This window comes from Myotis yumanensis, unplaced genomic scaffold, assembly GCF_028538775.1.
Source record: "Myotis yumanensis isolate MYYU_CA2020_CCGP unplaced genomic scaffold, mMyoYum1.0.hap1 SCAF_1, whole genome shotgun sequence".
NCBI lineage: Eukaryota > Metazoa > Chordata > Mammalia > Chiroptera > Vespertilionidae > Myotis > Myotis yumanensis.
This window is the reverse complement of record NW_027223752.1, coordinates 193347183-193365874: the sequence shown is the minus strand read 5'-3', so window position 1 is coordinate 193365874 and position 18692 is coordinate 193347183. Positions and strand designations below refer to the sequence as shown.

The following is an 18692-nucleotide window of genomic DNA, read 5'->3' as shown; positions in this document are numbered from 1 at the left end:
ACTTTGAGCATGTTTTCATATGTCTCTTGGCTTTCTGAATGTCCTCTTTTGAAAGGTGTCTATTTAGATCCTTTGCCCATTTTTTGATTGGATTGTTTATCTTCTTTTTCTTAAGTTGTAAGAGTTCCCTATAAATTTTGGAGATTAGGCCCTTATCAGATATGACGTTGGCAAATATGTTTTCCCACGCAGTGGGTTTTCTTGTTGTTTTGTTGATGGTTTCTTTTGCTGTGCAGAAGCTTTTTATTTTGATGTAGTCCCATTTGTTCATTTTCTCTTTAGTTTCAACTGCTCTAGGAGCTGTATCAGTGAAGAAATTGCTTCGGCATATGTCTGAGATTTTGTTGCCCTTGGATTCTTCTAGAATTTTTATGGTTTCCTGTCGTACATTTAAGTCCTTTATCCATTTTGAGTTTATTTTTGTGTATGGTGTAAGTTGGTGGTCTAGTTTCATTTTCTTGCATATATCTGTCCAATTTTCCCAACACCATTTGTTGAAGAGACTATCTTGGCTCCATTGTATGTTCTTGCCTCCTTTGTCAAATATTAATTGAGCATATTGGTTCGGGCCGATTTCTAGGGTCTCTATTCTATTCCATTGATCTATATGTCTGTTCTTGTGCCAGTACCAGGCAGTTTTGAGAACAGTGGCTTTGTAATACAGCTTGATATCTGGTATTGAGATCCCACCTACTTTGTTCTTTCTCAGGATTGCTGCAGCTATTCGGGGTCTTTTTTTATTCCAGATGAATTTTTGGAGAGTTCGTTCTAGATCTGTGAAGTATGCCATTGGTATTTTAATGGGAAGTGCGTTGAATTTATAGATTGCTTTGGGTAGTATGGACATTTTAATGATGTTGATTCTACCAATCCATGAACACGGTATGTTCTTCCATCTGTTTATGTCTTCCTCTATCTCTTTTTTCAATGTTCTGTAGTTTTCTGAGTAGAGGTCTTTTACCTCTTTAGTTAAGTTTATTCCTAGGTAGCTTAATTTTTTTGGTGCGATGGTAAATGGGATTGTTTTTCTAATCTCTCTTTCTGCAAGTTCATTATTGGTGTATAGAAATGCCTCAGATTTCTTGGCATTAATTTTGTATCCTGCTACTTTGCCAAATTCATGTATTAAGTCTAGTAGTTTTTTGACGGAGTCTCTAGGGTTTTGTATGTATATTATCATGTCGTCTGCAAATAAGGACAGTTTTACTTCCTCTTTTCCAATTTGGATGCCTTTTATTTCTTCGTCTTGTCTAATTGCAATGGCTAATACTTCCAGGACTATGTTGAATAGGAGTGGTGAGAGTGGGCATCCTTGTCTCGTTCCTGTTCTTAGGGGAAATGGTGTTAGTTTTTGTCCATTGAGTATGATGTTGGCTGTGGGCCTGTCATATATGGCTTTTATTATGTTGAGGTATGATCCTTCTACTCCCACCATGCTGAGAGTTTTTATCAAAAATGGGTGTTGGATTTTGTCGAATGCTTTTTCTGCATCAATTGATATGACCATGTGGTTTTTTTCTTTCAATTTGTTTATGTGATGTATCACGTTTATTGATTTGCGTATATTGTACCATCCTTGCATCCCTGGAATAAATCCTACTTGGTCATGGTGTATGATCTTTCTGATGTACTGCTGGATCCGATTTGCTAAGATTTTGTTGAGGATTTTGGCATCTATGTTCATGAGGGATATTGGCCTGTAATTCTCTTTCATTGTGTTGTCTTTACCTGGTTTTGGTATTAGGGTGATGCTGGCTTCATAGAATGAGCTTGGAAGTGTTCCTTCCTCTTGAATTTTTTGTAGTAGTCTGAGGAGGGTAGGTTTTAGTTCTTCCTTGAATGTTTGGTAAAACTCCCCTGTGAAGCCGTCTGGTCCTGGGCTTTTGTTTGCTGGAAGCTTTTTGATGACTGCTTCAATTTCTTCCATAGTTATTGGCCTATTGAGATTTTTAGATTCTTCCTGATTGAGTTTTGGAATGTTGTATTTTTCTAGGAATTTGTCCATTTCCTCCATGTTGTCTAGTTTGTTGGAGTAGAGCTGTCCATAGTATTTTTTAACAATCATTTGTATTTCTGTGGGGTCTGTTGTTATTTCGCCTCTATCATTTCTGATTTTGTTTATTTGGGTCCTCTCTCTTTGCTTCTTGGTGAGCCTGGCTAGAGGTTTGTCAATCTTGTTTATCCTTTCAAAGAACCAGCTCTTAGTTTCATTGATTTTCTGTATTATCTTTTTGGTCTCTATGTCATTTATTTCTGCTCTAATCTTTATTATCTCCTTCCTTCTGCTCACTCTGGGGTTTTCTTGTTGCTCTCTTTCTAATTCTTTGAGTTGTAGGGTTAGATGATTTACTACCATTTTTTCTTGCTTTTTGAGATAGGAAAGGCCAGATTTTGAAAAGAATATTTTATTCCAAATCTTTTCAGACAAAATTTGAGTATTCACATAGAAACAAAGCCATCCTCACAATACCATTCATCCAGTTAAAAAGAAATTCTTAGGTAACCTTTTATCAAAGAATGTATGAGCAAGGGGACAAAAATGAAAGGTGAATCTCCTGCATGTGGAATAGTTAACCACATGATGGCAATGTTGAGAAAGTAGTGATTTTAAAAAATGTTAATGGTTTATACTAGAAGCTGAGTAAATTACTGAGATATAATTGACATATTAGTGAGATTGGCAGGTCTCTGTACCCACTTATGTCTCTTTCTATTCAGACCCAGGTGAAATCTATCTCAAGAGTTTTTTTAGTCACTCAAATCTATGTAATTACATCTTTCTGAGTAGTTGCTATCACAAACAGGTTATCCTATGTAATAAAAGGCTAATATGCAAATTGACCAAATGTCAGAACGACTGGTTGCTATGATGTACACTGACCACCAGGTGACACTCAACACAGGAGCTGCCCCCTGGTGGTCAGTGCGTTCCCACAGTGGGAGCACTGCTCAGCCAGAAGCCCTGAGCTGGGCTCATAGCTGGGGAGTGCAGCAGCGGTGGCGGGAGACTCCTGCAGTGGCGGTGGCGGGAGAGCGGGCCTAAGCCATCAGTTGGACATTTGCCGAGGGCTCCCGAACTGCGAGAGGGCACAGGCTAGGCTGAGGGACCCCTTGAGTGCATGAATTTCGTGCACCAGGCCTCTAGTATCATAAAACTTGAGATGATATACTTCTCAAAGTATATTTAAAATCTGGAATTCTTGAACTACAGAGGTTACTTCTTTTCTTTTTCACCTTTTTTCTTTTACCATGATATTCTCATATATTTTCTAGTGTATTCATCTTGGGTCAAGAATTTATCAAAATCAAAAGACCTTTTAAACATCTGGATTTTTTTTTGTTAGAAAGTCTTTTAAAATATACATTTATATGATTTCTTTGTGACCCTCTTCATTCATTTACCAATTCAACAACTATTTACTTAGAGTTCAATCTATATACAACTCTGTGCTAAGCACTAGGGGAAAGTGGTAGTTGGAAAAAAATTTGGACTAGCTGTCCTTGAGATGTTTGCAAGAAAGATCCCCCAAACACAGCATCTCTTCTTTTCCCTTGTGTGTAAAAGAAGCTCCTTAGAATAGACATGCTCACCTACCTATGTGTTTTCTTCTATAGAGTATGCACTGCTTCGAGTGCTGTACTATATATTTGATAGGAGTCACTTAGTGTAGTGCCTAGGAAACTGAGGACTTAACAAACCAAGGTGTCTTCAATACTCCTGAAAAATAAGGCTATTTTTGGATCCCCATGTACTTTTCAGGTCACTTAAGAGATACATGCAGGGCAGAGGTAGTAACTTTTGCATGATATGTTGGTTCCCACTCCATTAATCAGTTTTTATAGCCTGTGAAGTAAGCCTGCCTGGGATGTTGTTGCAGCTTCTATGGCCTTATAGGAGAAAGAGGCTAAGGAAGGGTGGAGAGCCATACCTCCCACTCTGCCTCCAGGCTCTACTCTATTCTCGAATTTGGGGATGTAGAAGTACAGTGAGATGGCAGTCACTCCACATTCTTTTTTCATCCCCTCACTCCTTGATGATGAAACAACTCTTAAATTATATTGTGCAAGTGGTAAGCACCTGGTAAATATTTCCTGTCTTGAAACCTTGATGTAGAACCTATAGGGTGTAACTTAAATATTATTTATTATTATTATTTTTTAAAATATATTTTATTGATTTTTATAGAGAGGAAGGGGGAGGGATAGAAAGCTATAAACATCAATGAGAGAGAAACATTGACTAGCTGCTTCCTGCACAACCCCTAAACCCCTACTGGGGATTGAGCCTGCAAACAAGGTACATGCCCTTGACTGGAATTGAACCCGGGACCGTAAGTCCGCTGGCCGATGCTCTATCCACTGAGCCAAACTTTTTAGGGCTTAAATATTATTTATTGACTTGAAAAGTGTACACAGCTTATAAAAATACCTCTCATTTACTCCTAGAAAATAATTAACTCATTAAGAGGACATAACTAAATACTTTGATTAAGCAGACATTTATTTCATTAGAATGTAAGTTACAGAGGGTAAAAATTTTTGTCTGTCTGATTCACTTATATATCCTAAACTCTTAGAACTGTACTAGGCACATGGTAGACACTCAATAAATATTTATTGAGTGAATAAATGAGTGCATTTTTCAGTGTGCTAGTGCTTCAGGGAAATGGCATGTGCATGTGTGTTTAATATTTTCTTTTTTATGTCATTTGGGATGAAGCTTGGCACTAATGACTATTTTTAACACTAACCCAGCCCTTTTAATCTGTAATGCTAGAAATATTTAATGAAAACCTATTTGTGAAAATATAGTAAAACATAAATTTAAATATGCAAGCTTATTGAGGCAAAGACTTATCATCTGGGTGTCCCCAGATCTCATTGGTATTGTTTTATTTTATAGACTTTTCCCATACACCAGGCCAGCCACTCTGGCCCTTTACTTGTCTATTTTCTTACAGCAGTTAAATGCAGCCATTGGTCAGGAGCATTTTGTCTTACTATTTTTGTGTTAAGAAAAAGAAAAGAATAATGATTTATAAGTGATCTGGTTGTAGGTCCTCACATTTCATGTTCCATACCTCTAAATAAAAAAACAATTGTAAAATTAGACCAATTTTATTTACTTTTCAGATCATGTGGATGAGCGAACAGTATGCAATGGAATTGCCCCTGAAAAAGATGTAGATGGATTTCATATTATCAATATTGGAAGACTGTGCCTTGATCAACATTCTCTCATACCTGCCACTGCCAGTGCTGTTTGGGAAATAATCAAAAGAACAGGTTGGTAATTTGTGGTCTACAGGATGTGGGTGCTAAGAGCCAAACTGAGAACTTGTGCATTGCCTTGATGGAACCCCTTCAATCCCACTGATTCTGCAGAAAGATATAAAGTTCTGTAAGGCGAGGAATAATCCAAAATAAGATATACTTGGCTTACAGGTAACCACTCTTGCATCTTGTAGGGAATTTTTTAATAGTAGGTTTGCCTCCCTACTTTTAATCTAAAATCAATGTATTTTCATGTACATTTTATAAAATGTATTATATTTTTCCTTACCTTTAAAACAGAATGTGCTGAATATATTTGAATCATCTGTAATGACCTAGGTTTTTATTACAAACATTTACCCTTGAATTGTGCTCTAAATGCCATTTGTAAATTGACCCCCACATCAGTGGTTCTCAACCTTCCTAATGCTGCGACCCTTTAATACAGTTCCTCATGTTGTGGTGACCCCCAACCATAAAATTATTTTCTTTGCTACTTCATAACTGTAATTTTGCTACTGTTATGAATCATAATGTAAATATCTGATATGCAGGATGTATTTTCATTGTTACAAATTGAACATAATTAAAGCATAGTGATTAATCACAAAAACAATATATAATTATATATGTGTTTTCCGATGGTCTTAGGCGACCCCTGTGAAAGGGTCGTTCGACCCCCAAAGGGGTCGAGACCCACAGGTTGAGAACCACTGCCCTACATTAACTGACCCCTAAGGCAATATGGTGTCAATTAGTGTAGAGGCAAACATCTCTGTACACCTGTGAGAGCTCCGCCAGCGTCACTTCCATTTCTGGCAGCATCTCCTTTCTAATCTACTGTTTTCCAAATGAAAGGGAAAATTTCCAAAGGAAAGCAAATCCTAGAATTATACTCTGATAATTTTAGTATTTGAGAAAAAGCAACACCCTTAATTCTAACTTCTTCATTTTACTTATGAGAAACTATGCCCCAAAGTGGTAAATAGTGTTAAATCTGCAAGTTTTATCTTTCATACCTCTTAGGTCCCTAAGTTTAGTGCTGCTCTCCTGTGAAGTAAAGTGCATGAGCTTTGTGGAAAATACTGCCCCCACTTTATTTTATTCCAGTTGTTCTCAATGAAACTTGACATTGTTGTACTTTACTTTGTAATTAGCAGTTAATACATTTAAGTCTCAGTACTTCTAACTCTTCATGTAAACCTTAATATTTAAAACGCAATTTAATGGCAATTTGAAAATATTTGTGATTTTTTTCATGAGGACATAATCAGAGAGGAAGTGACAAATCCAAGAGGTATAAAATAAATATTTACAAATAATGAATGTGGACACATCATAGACAAGCCATACAGTAATTCAGATTCAATTAGAAAATTTTAAAGAATGTTTCAGTTGACTGTTCAAATGTGTACTTGCTTCTTGTTGATTATCTAAATCAAACTCTGTGTTTTAAGGAATTGAAACATTTGGGAAAAATGTGGTTGTGGCTGGAAGGTCCAAGAATGTAGGGATGCCCATTGCCATGCTTCTACACACTGATGGAGACCATGAACGACCAGGAGGTAGGTGGGACCTTTGAGATTCCATATACCTTTACAACTTTTTTACTTCTTGAATTAATAAAAGCTAGATATTTGAAATTGTGACTTAGTGTATTTGTAGGTTTTGCAAATGAAGGTGTCCTTTATTCCTCATCTAATGACATGAGCACATTGAAAGTGAGGAAAGGAATTACTGGAAATATGTGGCCTTTTTGTTTCTATTTTTTTTTTTTGGCTATATATACTTTCTTCAGATCATTTACAATGCAGATATTAAGAAAAGTAGGAAGCCAGTAGCTACATAAAATCTCATGATAGACATCTGTATGTTCGCTCTCTCTCTCTCACACACACACACACACACACATGTACAACAGCAATGTATAGATATATAGATTTCTTATTATTAACCTTAGAGAATTTCAGTTTCCTGATCTCATATTTTAAAATACTTGTTTTAGGATCTGGTTTGACATAATGCATATGAAATAATTTTTTAAGCTACAAAGCCCTATGAAAAAGTAAGCCTGATGAGAATACATTACTTATCGAAAATGGTGAATGATAAAGATTTTAAAATATTGTTTTTCTTTCCTGGTTCTAAGGATTTAAATATTGCCACAAAGCAAAATGTGTATGTGGATCACAGTAAATTAGACCCTGAGAGTGACTCCAGGTAACTTTAAAAAGCCTTAGTTTTGAAAAGCAAAAAGCTCTTCAATGAGAAAGGCCAAATCTGTGGCATGAACAATTTTCATGATAATTGTCTACAAAGTTACATTTTAGTTTTGCTATTCACTTCTAACTTACTCTATTGGGGCTTATCTATCTTTTCAGTATAATAAAATATTGATTCATAGTTACCTTCATGTGATAGTTTCTACATTAAGCAAGGTAAAACAACCAGGAAAGTTCACCTAGGAATACTATTTTTGTTGGAAAATCTTGCCCAAGAGCTAATAAGCAGTTTTTTCGTTTTCAACATTTCATTTGATCTCATCAATAACATTACAATAACATAGCTAACATAACTGTTAAACTTTCACAGAACCTTCTCATAAACTATCTTATTTAGTTCTCAATAATTTTGGCATCCTATCCAATAAAAGAGTAATATGCAAATTAACCACCACTCCCTCACTCCAACACAAAGATGGCGGCAGCCACGGAGCTGGAGTGAGCAGAGGCTTGGGTTGCCCCCAGCGATGGAGGAAGCCAAGGTTCCCACCTGCCCTGGCCGGCCCTGAGCTCCACTCAAGGCTACAGAGTTTCAATTACAGAAGATAAATAAATCCCAGATACCTATTCCAACTGGCAGTGGCCTCCGCTCAAGGAGGGCCTTGGCAACCCAGGCTTCGAGCCAGACCAAGGCTAGAAATTTCAATTATAGAAGTTAAATAAATTCCAGATACCTGCTTCTAGCCTGCGGACGTGGCCAGCCTGAAAACGGCCATCAGCCCCTCACCCAGGCTGGCCACACCACCGTGGGGTGAGGGTTCCCCACTGGGGGGCTTGACCAGCCTGCAAACAACCATCAGCCCCTCACCCAGGCTGGCCAGGCACCCCAGTGGGATCCCCACCCTGATCTGGGACACCCTTCAGGGCAAACCAGCTGGCCCCCATCCGTGTACCAGGCCTCTATCCTATATAATAAAAGGGTAATTTGCAAATTGACCCTAACAGCAGAACGACTGGGAATGACTTTGTCACTATGATACACATTGACCACCAGGGGGCAGACGCTCAATGCAAGAGATGCCCTCTGGTGGTCAGTGTGCTCTCACAGGGGGAGCTCTGCTCAGCCACAAGCCAGGCTGATGGCTGCAAGCATAGCGGTGGTGGTGGGAGCCTCTCCTGCCTCCTCAGCAGCGCTAAGGATTTCTGACTGCGGCTTAGGCCTGCTCCCTGCTGGCAAGTGGACATCCCCCAAGGGCTCCCGGGCTGCCAGAGGGATGTCTGACTGCCAGCTTAGGCCCAATCCCCCGGGGTCCCAGACTGTGAGAGGACACAGGCTGGGCTGAGGGACCCCCTGAGTGCACAAATTTTTGTGCACTGGGCCTCTAGTATAGTCATATAATTTGCATTTTGCAGCTACAGGAAATGAGCTTTAGAGACTTCAGGTGACTTACCCAAGGTCACTCTGGTAGAGGAGAGCTGGGAGCTGAGTACTGACTGCATTTTGGAGGATAGACTTGTAGTCAGACCCTTCTCCTGCCAAGCCCTGTGTCCTTGGACAAGTCATTTAATCTGTGTAAGCCTCCACTTCCTCATCTGTAAAATGTGTATAATATTAATATATCCTTCACTGGATTATTGTGAAAATTAAATGAGATATGAAAGCAAAGCACTAATTACAGTACCTGACACAGTGAGTTAAGTAAACCCTTGGTATAAATGAAATGTGGCTATTATGATTATTCCCATTATTGTGCTCAAGTTAATGATCTGTGACCATACTAATCATAAAATTTAGAGTAACATGATCCAAGGTTAATAATGTATTTTTCACCTTCATTTGAAAATTTTTTTTCTCTGTCAAGTTTTATGTTTGCTTTATTTTAGGTCAAATCTAGTCATTGTTATAATAATTTCATAAATGTAGAATGGGAATTTATAAAGCATATAAAGTATTTTATTAGAAATATGACATCATTATACTACAAACCATACTTTGTATACTTTTTCTTATAGATATCAATATATTGTATGCTAATTTCTTTATATATTTTAATTTTTAATTATTTGTCTAAGTCTAAGAAAATCAATTTACCTTTTATTCATTTAATTTTAAATTAGACACTCCTATGTCATAAAACATAGTAAGTTTATAAACATTTTATACTTTGTGTTATGAAATATTCTTACTTGAATGCCTGTTAAAAATTGAATTAAAGTGGAATTAGTTATATAATAGTGGTTACTTACAAGCCAGTTGATTGAATTTGCATTTATTATAGTGGCACCTAGGTGCCGTTATAATTACAGTATCTAAAGAGTAATAAATTATATTAAAATTATGTTGGACAATTTGTAACATGAGTGGTGGTTAAGCGCATGCATATTTAACAGGAGTGTGCTGACATACATGATTAATATACTGAATTTTTGAGAGCTGCTTACTGAAGATTTGGAGTCTGTGGGAAAGTTAATATTTCAAATGCCCATGTCTGTTAGAGCAGTAATTATATGTAATAACTACGTGTGCATTGTTGGCTAATAGCAATAATGCAGGAGGATTAGCTTGGTCAATTCAGATCTATAGAACTTGTTCTCATGACACTCACGATGTTGAGCATTCAGCTCACACTGTACTTATTTGCCAGAAGAAATTCAGGACCCTAATGATTCATTGTATATTAAAGCCATAGATAATTGCACTAGAAAAATGGCCATACTGCAATTTAGCTTGATATAATATGTGTCTATTCGGGGCTAGTTTTTAGTTCTTGATTATTTAGGACATGGGTTCCTGCTGTTTTGTGAGAAATTGCTGCTTTTAATTTATCAAGGGCTTGAAATATTTATAGGACTGAGCATGTGCTAGAATTGTGAAATAAATGGGTAGTGTGGGTACTCGCTGCAGCAGGGTATTAAAGGTGAATACCTTTTGCTGAGCATACATCTCCACAGAAGGCTTTGCGGACAATATGGCATTGGAGCCACTATGCAGTTTATAGAGAGTAGATGAGAAATAGTTCCTGTCCTCCAGGAGCTTATAGTCTTGATGGTAGTGGTGGGCGTGTTATATAAGTACTAGAGGCCCGGTGCACAAAAATTTGTGCACTGGGGGGGGGCCCAGCCCGGCCTGTGCCCTCTCACAGTCTGGGACCCCTCGGGAGATAACGACCTGCTGGCTTAGGCCTGCTCCCGGGTGGCAGAGGGCAGGCCCAATCCCTAAGTGCAGCCCCTGGTCAGGCTCAGAGCAGGGCCGATTGGGGAGTTGGGGCGCTGTCCCGTCATGCACAGAGCAGGGCGGATCGGGAGGTTGCAGTGCCACCCTCAGTCACGCTCAGGGTAGACTGATTGGGGAGTTGGGGCACCGCCCCCTGTTACACTCAAGGCAGGGTCGATGGGGAGGTTGCGGTGCCACCCCCGTCATGCACAGAGCAGGGCCGATCAGGGGGTTGGGGCGCTGCCCCCTGTCACTCACAGAGCAGGGCCCATCAGGGGTTTGGGGAGCTCTCCCCTGTCACTCACAGAGTAGGGCCGATAGGGGAGTTGGGGCACCGCCCCCTGTCACACACAGAGCAGGGCGGATCAGGGGGTTGGGGCGCTGCACCCTGTCACACTCAGGGCAGGGCCAATGGGGAGGTTATGGCTCTACCCTGTCACACACAGAGCAAGGCCCGTGGTGGGGGGGTTGGGGCGCCACCCTCTATCACCCACAGAGCAGGGCTGATCAGGGGGTTGGGGCACCGCCACTGTCACACTCAGGGCAGGGCCGATGGAGAGGTTATGGTTCTACCCTGTCACACACAGAGCAGGGCCCGTGGGGGCGGGGGGTTGGGGCGCCTCACCCTGTCACACACAGAGCAGGGCCGATCAGGGGGTTGGTGCGCTGCACCCTGTCACACACAGAGCCGCAGGGCAATCGGGGGATTGGGGAGCTCCCTATCAGGCACAGAGCAGGGCTGATCAGGGGGTTTGGGCGCTGCCCCCTGTCACGCTGATCCTGGTGCCGGGAGCCTTGCTGCTCCACTGATCCCGGTGCCGGGAGGCATATTACCCTTTTACTATATAGAATAGAGGCCTGGTGCACGGGTAGGGGCTGGCTGGTTTGCCCTGAAGGGTGTCCTGGATCAGGGTGGGGGTCCCCACTGGGGTGCCTGGCCAGGCTGGCTGAGGGGCTGAGGGCTGTTTTCCCGCTGGCAGTTGACTAAAAGCTCCCAACCGCTCCTTGTTTTCTTTTTTTTTTATTCTGGGCCAGCTTTAGCTCTGAGGCCTCGCTGCTGAAAACATGGATACAATGTTGCGGCCCGGGGCTGACTGAAAGCCAGTTTTGTTTAGCTTCTTATTTGCAACATAGTAATAGTTGCTTAGAGTTGCAGTTGAGAGTCCGGCAAGTGAGGCGGGGAACGTTGGAGTCCGCAGTCACTGAAGCAAGCAAGCTTCCCTGTTCGCTTCAGTGCCTGGCTGCCGGCCGCCATCTTGGCTGACAGTTAATTTGCATAAGGATACGCTGATTAGCCAATGGGAAGGGTAGCGGTCGTACGCCAATTACCATGTTTCTCTTTTATTAGTGTAGATGGATGATTTAAATTATATTCAGTGGCACAAAATGAAATTTGGCATCCATAAGCAAACATTCCAGTTGCTTAGGGAAGTGTCTGGTTAATTGGGGAACATAAAGAGACTGAGAATGGAGAGTTTCTTCTCATGAGCCCCTTTCCTTATTAAGATATTTGAGTACCATTGTGACCACGGTATATTCTTTTAACTTCTTTGTATAGAGTAACCTCCTTTCAGAATGAAAACAAAATACCATTGGCTTTAGTATAGTCTTTATTTTTAACTTTACTGTGAGGAAGTGAGAGAGTTCTGCAATTACTCTAAAACAGTTTTTTTGCCCTTCAGATAACAAAGTGCCATAATGACCAAAACATTATGATTTTGTCACCAAATGGATACAGAATATGATTTTATTTCAAATTCATTTAGAGAATTAGCAAGTTTCTTCCTGCATATTTTTATATTTTTATGTAGGACATCTCATCTAAATAGATCCCTAAATGGCATGGCGACAACATGGGTTATATGTGCCTCCTTTAACTAAAAGGTTGTGGTATCATTTGAGTGGCATTGATGCTGGGACTTTTTAAAGGAGCATTTTAAAAGGGCCAGCGACCAATTGCTGTTGCTTACAGTTCTATGGACCCAGGGGTGGTATTGATTTCATTCAGGCAGCTTGCACTCAGTGCTTATTCTCTGTGATATTTGCTGGACTTGGTAGTCAGCATTTTCAGGATTCATCTTTGGACACTGTTTTTTCAGACACTGCTTCTGCATTATTGTTCAGCTTTTGCACTCAAGCTGCCCTTCGGTTGCAACTTTATGTATATCAGGTACTTTTTATTCAAGGAGCACCCTGTGTCAATGGGAAACCTCAAGATATTTTACTAGTAGAATGCCTTTTCTTTTTGAAAATTGGCTCCAGATGGGAAAATGAACAGTTTTGCCAGCCAAGAGCATTGTCTCCGACCTACAGGAGGTGCCTTCAGGTAGCAATACAGGAGTGGATGTTCAAGGCAGTGCCACATGGTGTGTGTTGTAAGTGTGATTAAGGTCAGTTCAGTGCCAGGTGGGGCCGGGCACTCTAGGCTTTCAAAGAGAGGAGCCAAATAGGATCACCGAGAGATGCAGAGGTCATGCAGAGCGATCACTACTGAGACTCTTAGCCTTGGTAGTGGAGGGGGATGCTGCCTCTGTGGAATGAACCATTGTCAAACTGGGGCAGGGAGGTTGGCAGGCATTTTTCTCTGCTCCCCCCATCCCATGATGCTAAGTTAGAAATTCTCATGATGAGATACTAGGACATTATGTTTTGTGATGCTTCTATGTTGATTAGACTTTAGTGAATTATAGCTTTGAGTTTGCATAGTGGAAAGCAATAGAAAAATACAAATACTTGTTCAAGTCTCCTTTTCTGAGCTGCACAGTAAGAGTACTGTCCCACTTTCAACATCTCTGAAATTCAGCCAGATAGGATGTGAAAAACACGATACTTGGAAAAAATGTATTCTCACATCAAACAATGGAGACTATTACACTGTTGAAACTAGCATTAAACATTATTTAAAATGTAGAGTGAAGTCCAAATCTTTCTCTTTCCCTTTCATTTTCTTTTTTTGCCATGGCCTCGGAGGCATTTATTATATTACCAGCACAAACTATCCTTTTTCTAAAATCTGTATGCCTAATTGTTAGAGGCACCACTCATAAGGCTATTGTGGTCTGCTCCAACCTACCTTTTCAGCCATTCCTCCTGTTATTTTCTCTCTGGTACCTTATGCAGAAGCCCATAGCACTAAACATTGTTTCCCAAACACATCATCTCTTCCATGCCTCTTTGCTATTACACACTCCATTGCATGCCAATTCCCATTACTCACCAACTTTCTTCTCACGTCTCACCATCTTTCAACATGTGGCCCAAATCTTCTAAGTTTTGCACATTGTCTATACTGTAGACACAATACTAGACCTATTATATATTAGTTATCTATCTGTTCCCCTTTCTTACACACATGGGAAATGTGAAATTCTCAATTCTTTTTTTGTATCTCTGAAATTTAGCACAGGACTTGGTATGTTATAATATAACTAGTCAATTAATAAAAGTTTATTTAGCGCCTCCTATGTGCCAACTACTGTACCAGCATTATAGAAAATAAGACCACAGGCAAGGGTTTTAAAATAAAATATTGTCACTTATTGAAAAAAATTCCTGTATAGAAGCAAGGAAGGGGAGGAGGGAGAGAAGCTAGGTACTTACCACACACAAATTTCTTAATATTCTAAAAGTATAGGCATTTATGTAGAAGTATTACTTAAGATTCCCTTTCCCCAAGAATCAGCTCACAGGGGTGGAGGGTGCCTCATCACCATCAGGAATGGGAGAGGAGAAGTCATGACACTGGGAAGGGAGGGCAAGTGGTTGCTGACGGCATTCATTGAAAGAGGTCACAGTGTTTTCCAGTAAAACATCTAGAGTCTATCATTTTGTTTAGACTAACTTGTTTTTCCTCGAGCTGCTGACATGTAATGCTGTATTCTTACAGATGGACTGATTTCTTGGTGACTAAGCACAGGGCATATTATGGTGACTAAGTCAGATACTGCCCTGTCCTCTTACACTTATAATCTATTAGGAAAGACAGCCATTAAACAATTAGCTATGAATGATTAATCATTGTAATTGTGCAAAGTGCTGCAAAGGGGTAGAATCTATACTAATAAAAGGGTAATACGCTAATTAGGACGGACATCTTCTGGACATCCATCTGGACAAAGCCACAGCGGCTGTGAGGCCTGGGCTCAGGAAGCTGTGGGCTCAGGCAGCTGTGGGCTCAGGCAGTCATGAGTCCCGGCGGCTGCGAGGCCCCGGGCTCAGGCCTAGCAGCCACTGCGGCCTGCAGTGGCAGCAGCAGTGGGGTGATGAAGGTGGCACCTTCCCCTGATCAGCTCAGTCACCTCCCACAGAGGAGCGGGCCTAAGCCGTCAGTAGGACATCCCCTGAGGGCTCCTGGACTGTGAGAGGGGGCATGACAGGATGAGGGATCCCCCCTCCAGTGCACAAATTTTTGTGCACCAGGCCTCTAGTTTTCTATAATAAAAAGCTTAGTTGAAGGAAGAGATGAACAATTTCTAATTATAGTTATATATGAAGGTTAGCCCCCTTTTTTGTCTACCTTCTGTTACTGTTGTATTTTTATTATTTACCTTCTGTTACTAATTTTCATTTCTTACCTCACAAGCAAAAATAAAAAATCTCCTACTTGAAGTTATTAAAAATATCTAAAATCTAGAAGAAAAATATGTACTCTCTACAAAAAAAAAATAACTCATGCCATAATTATAAATGATGATCTGATGACTTAAAAATTTTTAGTTAATGCCAAACAGTGTAATTTTATAAAGTTACTAAATGCTAAAAAAAAGAATGTAGGCCCCATTTTCTTTGATCAATAAATATCTCTGAAGTTTCTTCTGTTTTTTATTCTTGTAGTTTGTTGCTCTTCTTTCATCTAAGGTCTTTTTCTGTTTCCCCGTGTAAATTTTTCTGCAGATTCTCAGGACTTCCCAGAATTGCTTTCATTTTCTCCTCCCCTCATCACAGTTCTGATTTAACCTCATACCTACATCATCCTTCAGCATCCCAAATAGTCATTGTTCCCTCCTGCTCACCCATTATTTCTCAGCTCAGGTGGAACTTCCATTAGCAGGCTTCTCTGATCATCCCTCCCACCCCACCCCACACACCACCATAGACATACTGAAGAACTTCTCTTTACAACATTTATCAGTTTGTAATTGTCACTTATTTGTGTCATTATTTGATTAATGTTCACCACACTCACTGGACAATTAATTTCACAAGAGTGAAGACCAGATCTGTGTTTCTTCCCATTTTATCTTCAGCATCTAACTGTCTAAAAAGTCTGTGCAATAAATGAATGAATAATTTACCTTAATTCTAGGCCAAGGGTATCATAAAAGGTTTAATACAGCTATTTCTAAGTTGTATTATTAAGAACACTGACATACCACAAGATCTTAAATAGGTTTTAAGTTTTAAAAAGAGGAGAGGAATTTGTCAAATTGGTTTGAGAAATCTATATTAAACAGAACCAAACTTATCTTGACTGTGGTTGTTCCCAGAGGCTTTACTATAGTAATATAGGAAGCACTGCATCTCTGAGAGAATAATAATATTTAGTATTGGACCCTGAAAGTATTTGTTTTTTCCTAAAGTTATATATTTTCTGTGTTTGTACTAGTATGCCCCAGAGGTCCACCCTTCTCCCAGAGGAAGGATGACTGAGAGGGCAGTAACAGCAGAGAGCTCTTTAAGATGTCTGCGTTTTTTCTCTCTCAAATGCAAGAGCCTTGGGAATGCTTACTAGTATTTAGCTTTAGTCTATGACCTTGTAAGCATGTTTACAGAATCAGACATTCTAGTAAGATTCCTGAGTTTATTTTCATCAGTTAATCTTGAAAAGCAGGAAATAAATGCAAGAATAAGTAAAACTTTACCAAACAGACCCCATACCCACACCTTTTAGTCAGAACAACTAGAAAAGGAAGAGCAATACTTTGGCTCATGCTCTCACTTGCCCCCTGTCGCATGGCTGAGCTGGCTGGTTCATTTTGTCTAGGCTTCAGGGGGGTCTTATTGCTTTAAAATTTAGTTGATTTTTTCTTTTTTTTTTTGTAGCTAAAATCTGTTTCATAATCATGAGTACTGCCCTCAACCCTGACCTGGCAATTTGGTACCATGAGCATTTGGTCACCTGGGGAATTTATTCATTTGGATACCAATACATTTCATTCCTATTAATAGAAGAGAATGATCCTAAAAACATAAGACTTTAAAACTCCTACTTTCATGTATAGCTGCCAAGTTGCTCACACCACAGTTGCAGTCCAGAGTGGTGAAGATGGCGCCTGGGGCATGAAAGCCTGGTAGGAAGGAGCACAAGCTCTCTGGTCACATTGCCAGAGGCCACATTCTGCTTCTGCATTTTTCTGTTTGATAAGGATATACGAGGGTCTTGGGAGAATTAAATGAGCTAATATCTTTAAAAATCTTAGTGTTTTCACATAGTAAGTACTCAATACATATTCGCTGCTATGGTGCACTTATTCTAAAAAGTATTTAAGGTGGGCCATAGTAATATCTAAAACACAATGCCAATGAGAAATAGGGAAGAAAAATTTAAAGGAAAGCTGGGACTGGAATGGAGCCAAGAATATGGCTACTGCTAAAACTGGACATATCATTAAATCTTCACAGGTATGTTCTTAGTGCCAATCACATTGCTTTTTATATACTGGTGCTGAATATATATTTGGCGAATTTATTTAATTAAATATAAATTATGCTTGCTATATGATTGGATCAGTAATTTTATCCTGAGAGCTTTTTAGCAGGAAAAAAAAAATAACTAGTTACTCAATAAAGTGTCTTTAAGATTAAAAATAAAAAATATCATATTCTGATATTAAGACCGAAGAGTAATTTCTCCTAAGGGTCCTTATAATCAGGAAACTATGTAATGGACTGAATTATATGTATAAAATGCTTTAAAATTTAATGAAATGGCAAAATTTTATAGAGCTATTGCTTTTATTGTTTAAGCACAGATTAAAGCTAACTCTGGCATGAATTTCTCTTATTTCATTAGACATTTCTTCTCATTCTCTGTTTCTGGGTCATTTTTCTTTTCCCAACTTCTAAACCAGTGTTTCTCAGCTCCTGCTCCCCACTGGGATCATCTGGGAGCTTTTAAAAAAATATAGCTACCTAAACCCGACACAGAACAATTAAATCATAATATTTACAAGTTGGACTTGAACATTAGTATTTTTTAAAAAACAGAAGATTCTAATGGTATCAAGGTTGAGGATGAGTGCTCAGAAGATTGGAATGAGCCCAGAGCTGCACGTTTCATTCCAGAGCCCTTCTATGATCAAATCTGGGCTTCATCTTCTTCCTCATTTCCTACCACTCTCACCCTCCATCTCTGACCCGCAGCCACTACTGCCTTTTGCATTTCTAGAATATGTCATACCTGCTCCTGTGTCAGTGTGTTTGCACTTGATTTTCCTTCTACCTGGATGCTCTTTTTGAAGTTATTTACATAATTTATTTGCTCACTTCTTTCGAATTTCTGTTCAAATGTCCCTGATCACTTTATTAAAATATCATCCATGTTATTACTCTCTATCCACTTACTCTGCATTCTTTTCTTCTTCGCACTTATTCCTATGTACAATTTTATTATCTACATATATAAAAGCCTAGGCGACCAGATGACAGGCTGATAGCTATGACGTGCACTGACCATTAGGGGGAAGACTCTCAATGCAGCAGCTCCCACAGCAGGAGTGCTGCTCAGCTGACAGATGGGCGTCAGACACCTGGCTCACAGCTGGTGAGTGTAGCTTCGGTGGTGCAAGCCTTTCCTGCGGACACTCCCTTTGTGTGCCTGAGTAGTGGAAGCTGCGGCAGGTGCAGCGGGGCCAGGATGAGCAGGAGCGGCACAGCATCCAGCCCAGACTTGGGCTCCTCCCCAGTCACACACTACTTTGTGCTGCGTGGGATTGATGTGGACAGCAGGCTGGAGCCCAATGAGCTAGTAAGGTTGGGCTGTG

General features: G+C 40.0%; 1 protein-coding gene across 4 annotated transcripts in view; it reads left to right on the top strand.

Annotated features, from left to right (window-relative positions):
* Window positions 1–18692, top strand: part of MTHFD2L (methylenetetrahydrofolate dehydrogenase (NADP+ dependent) 2 like) — a 102311-nt gene that overhangs the window by 25385 nt on the left and 58234 nt on the right. For all 4 annotated transcript variants that reach the window (XM_070395057.1, XM_070395066.1, XM_070395049.1 and 1 more), the window contains 2 exons: window positions 5134–5286; window positions 6732–6839. In XM_070395057.1, coding sequence (XP_070251158.1) covers window positions 5134–5286; window positions 6732–6839 — 261 coding nt within the window. The remainder of the gene's footprint in view (window positions 1–5133; window positions 5287–6731; window positions 6840–18692) is intronic.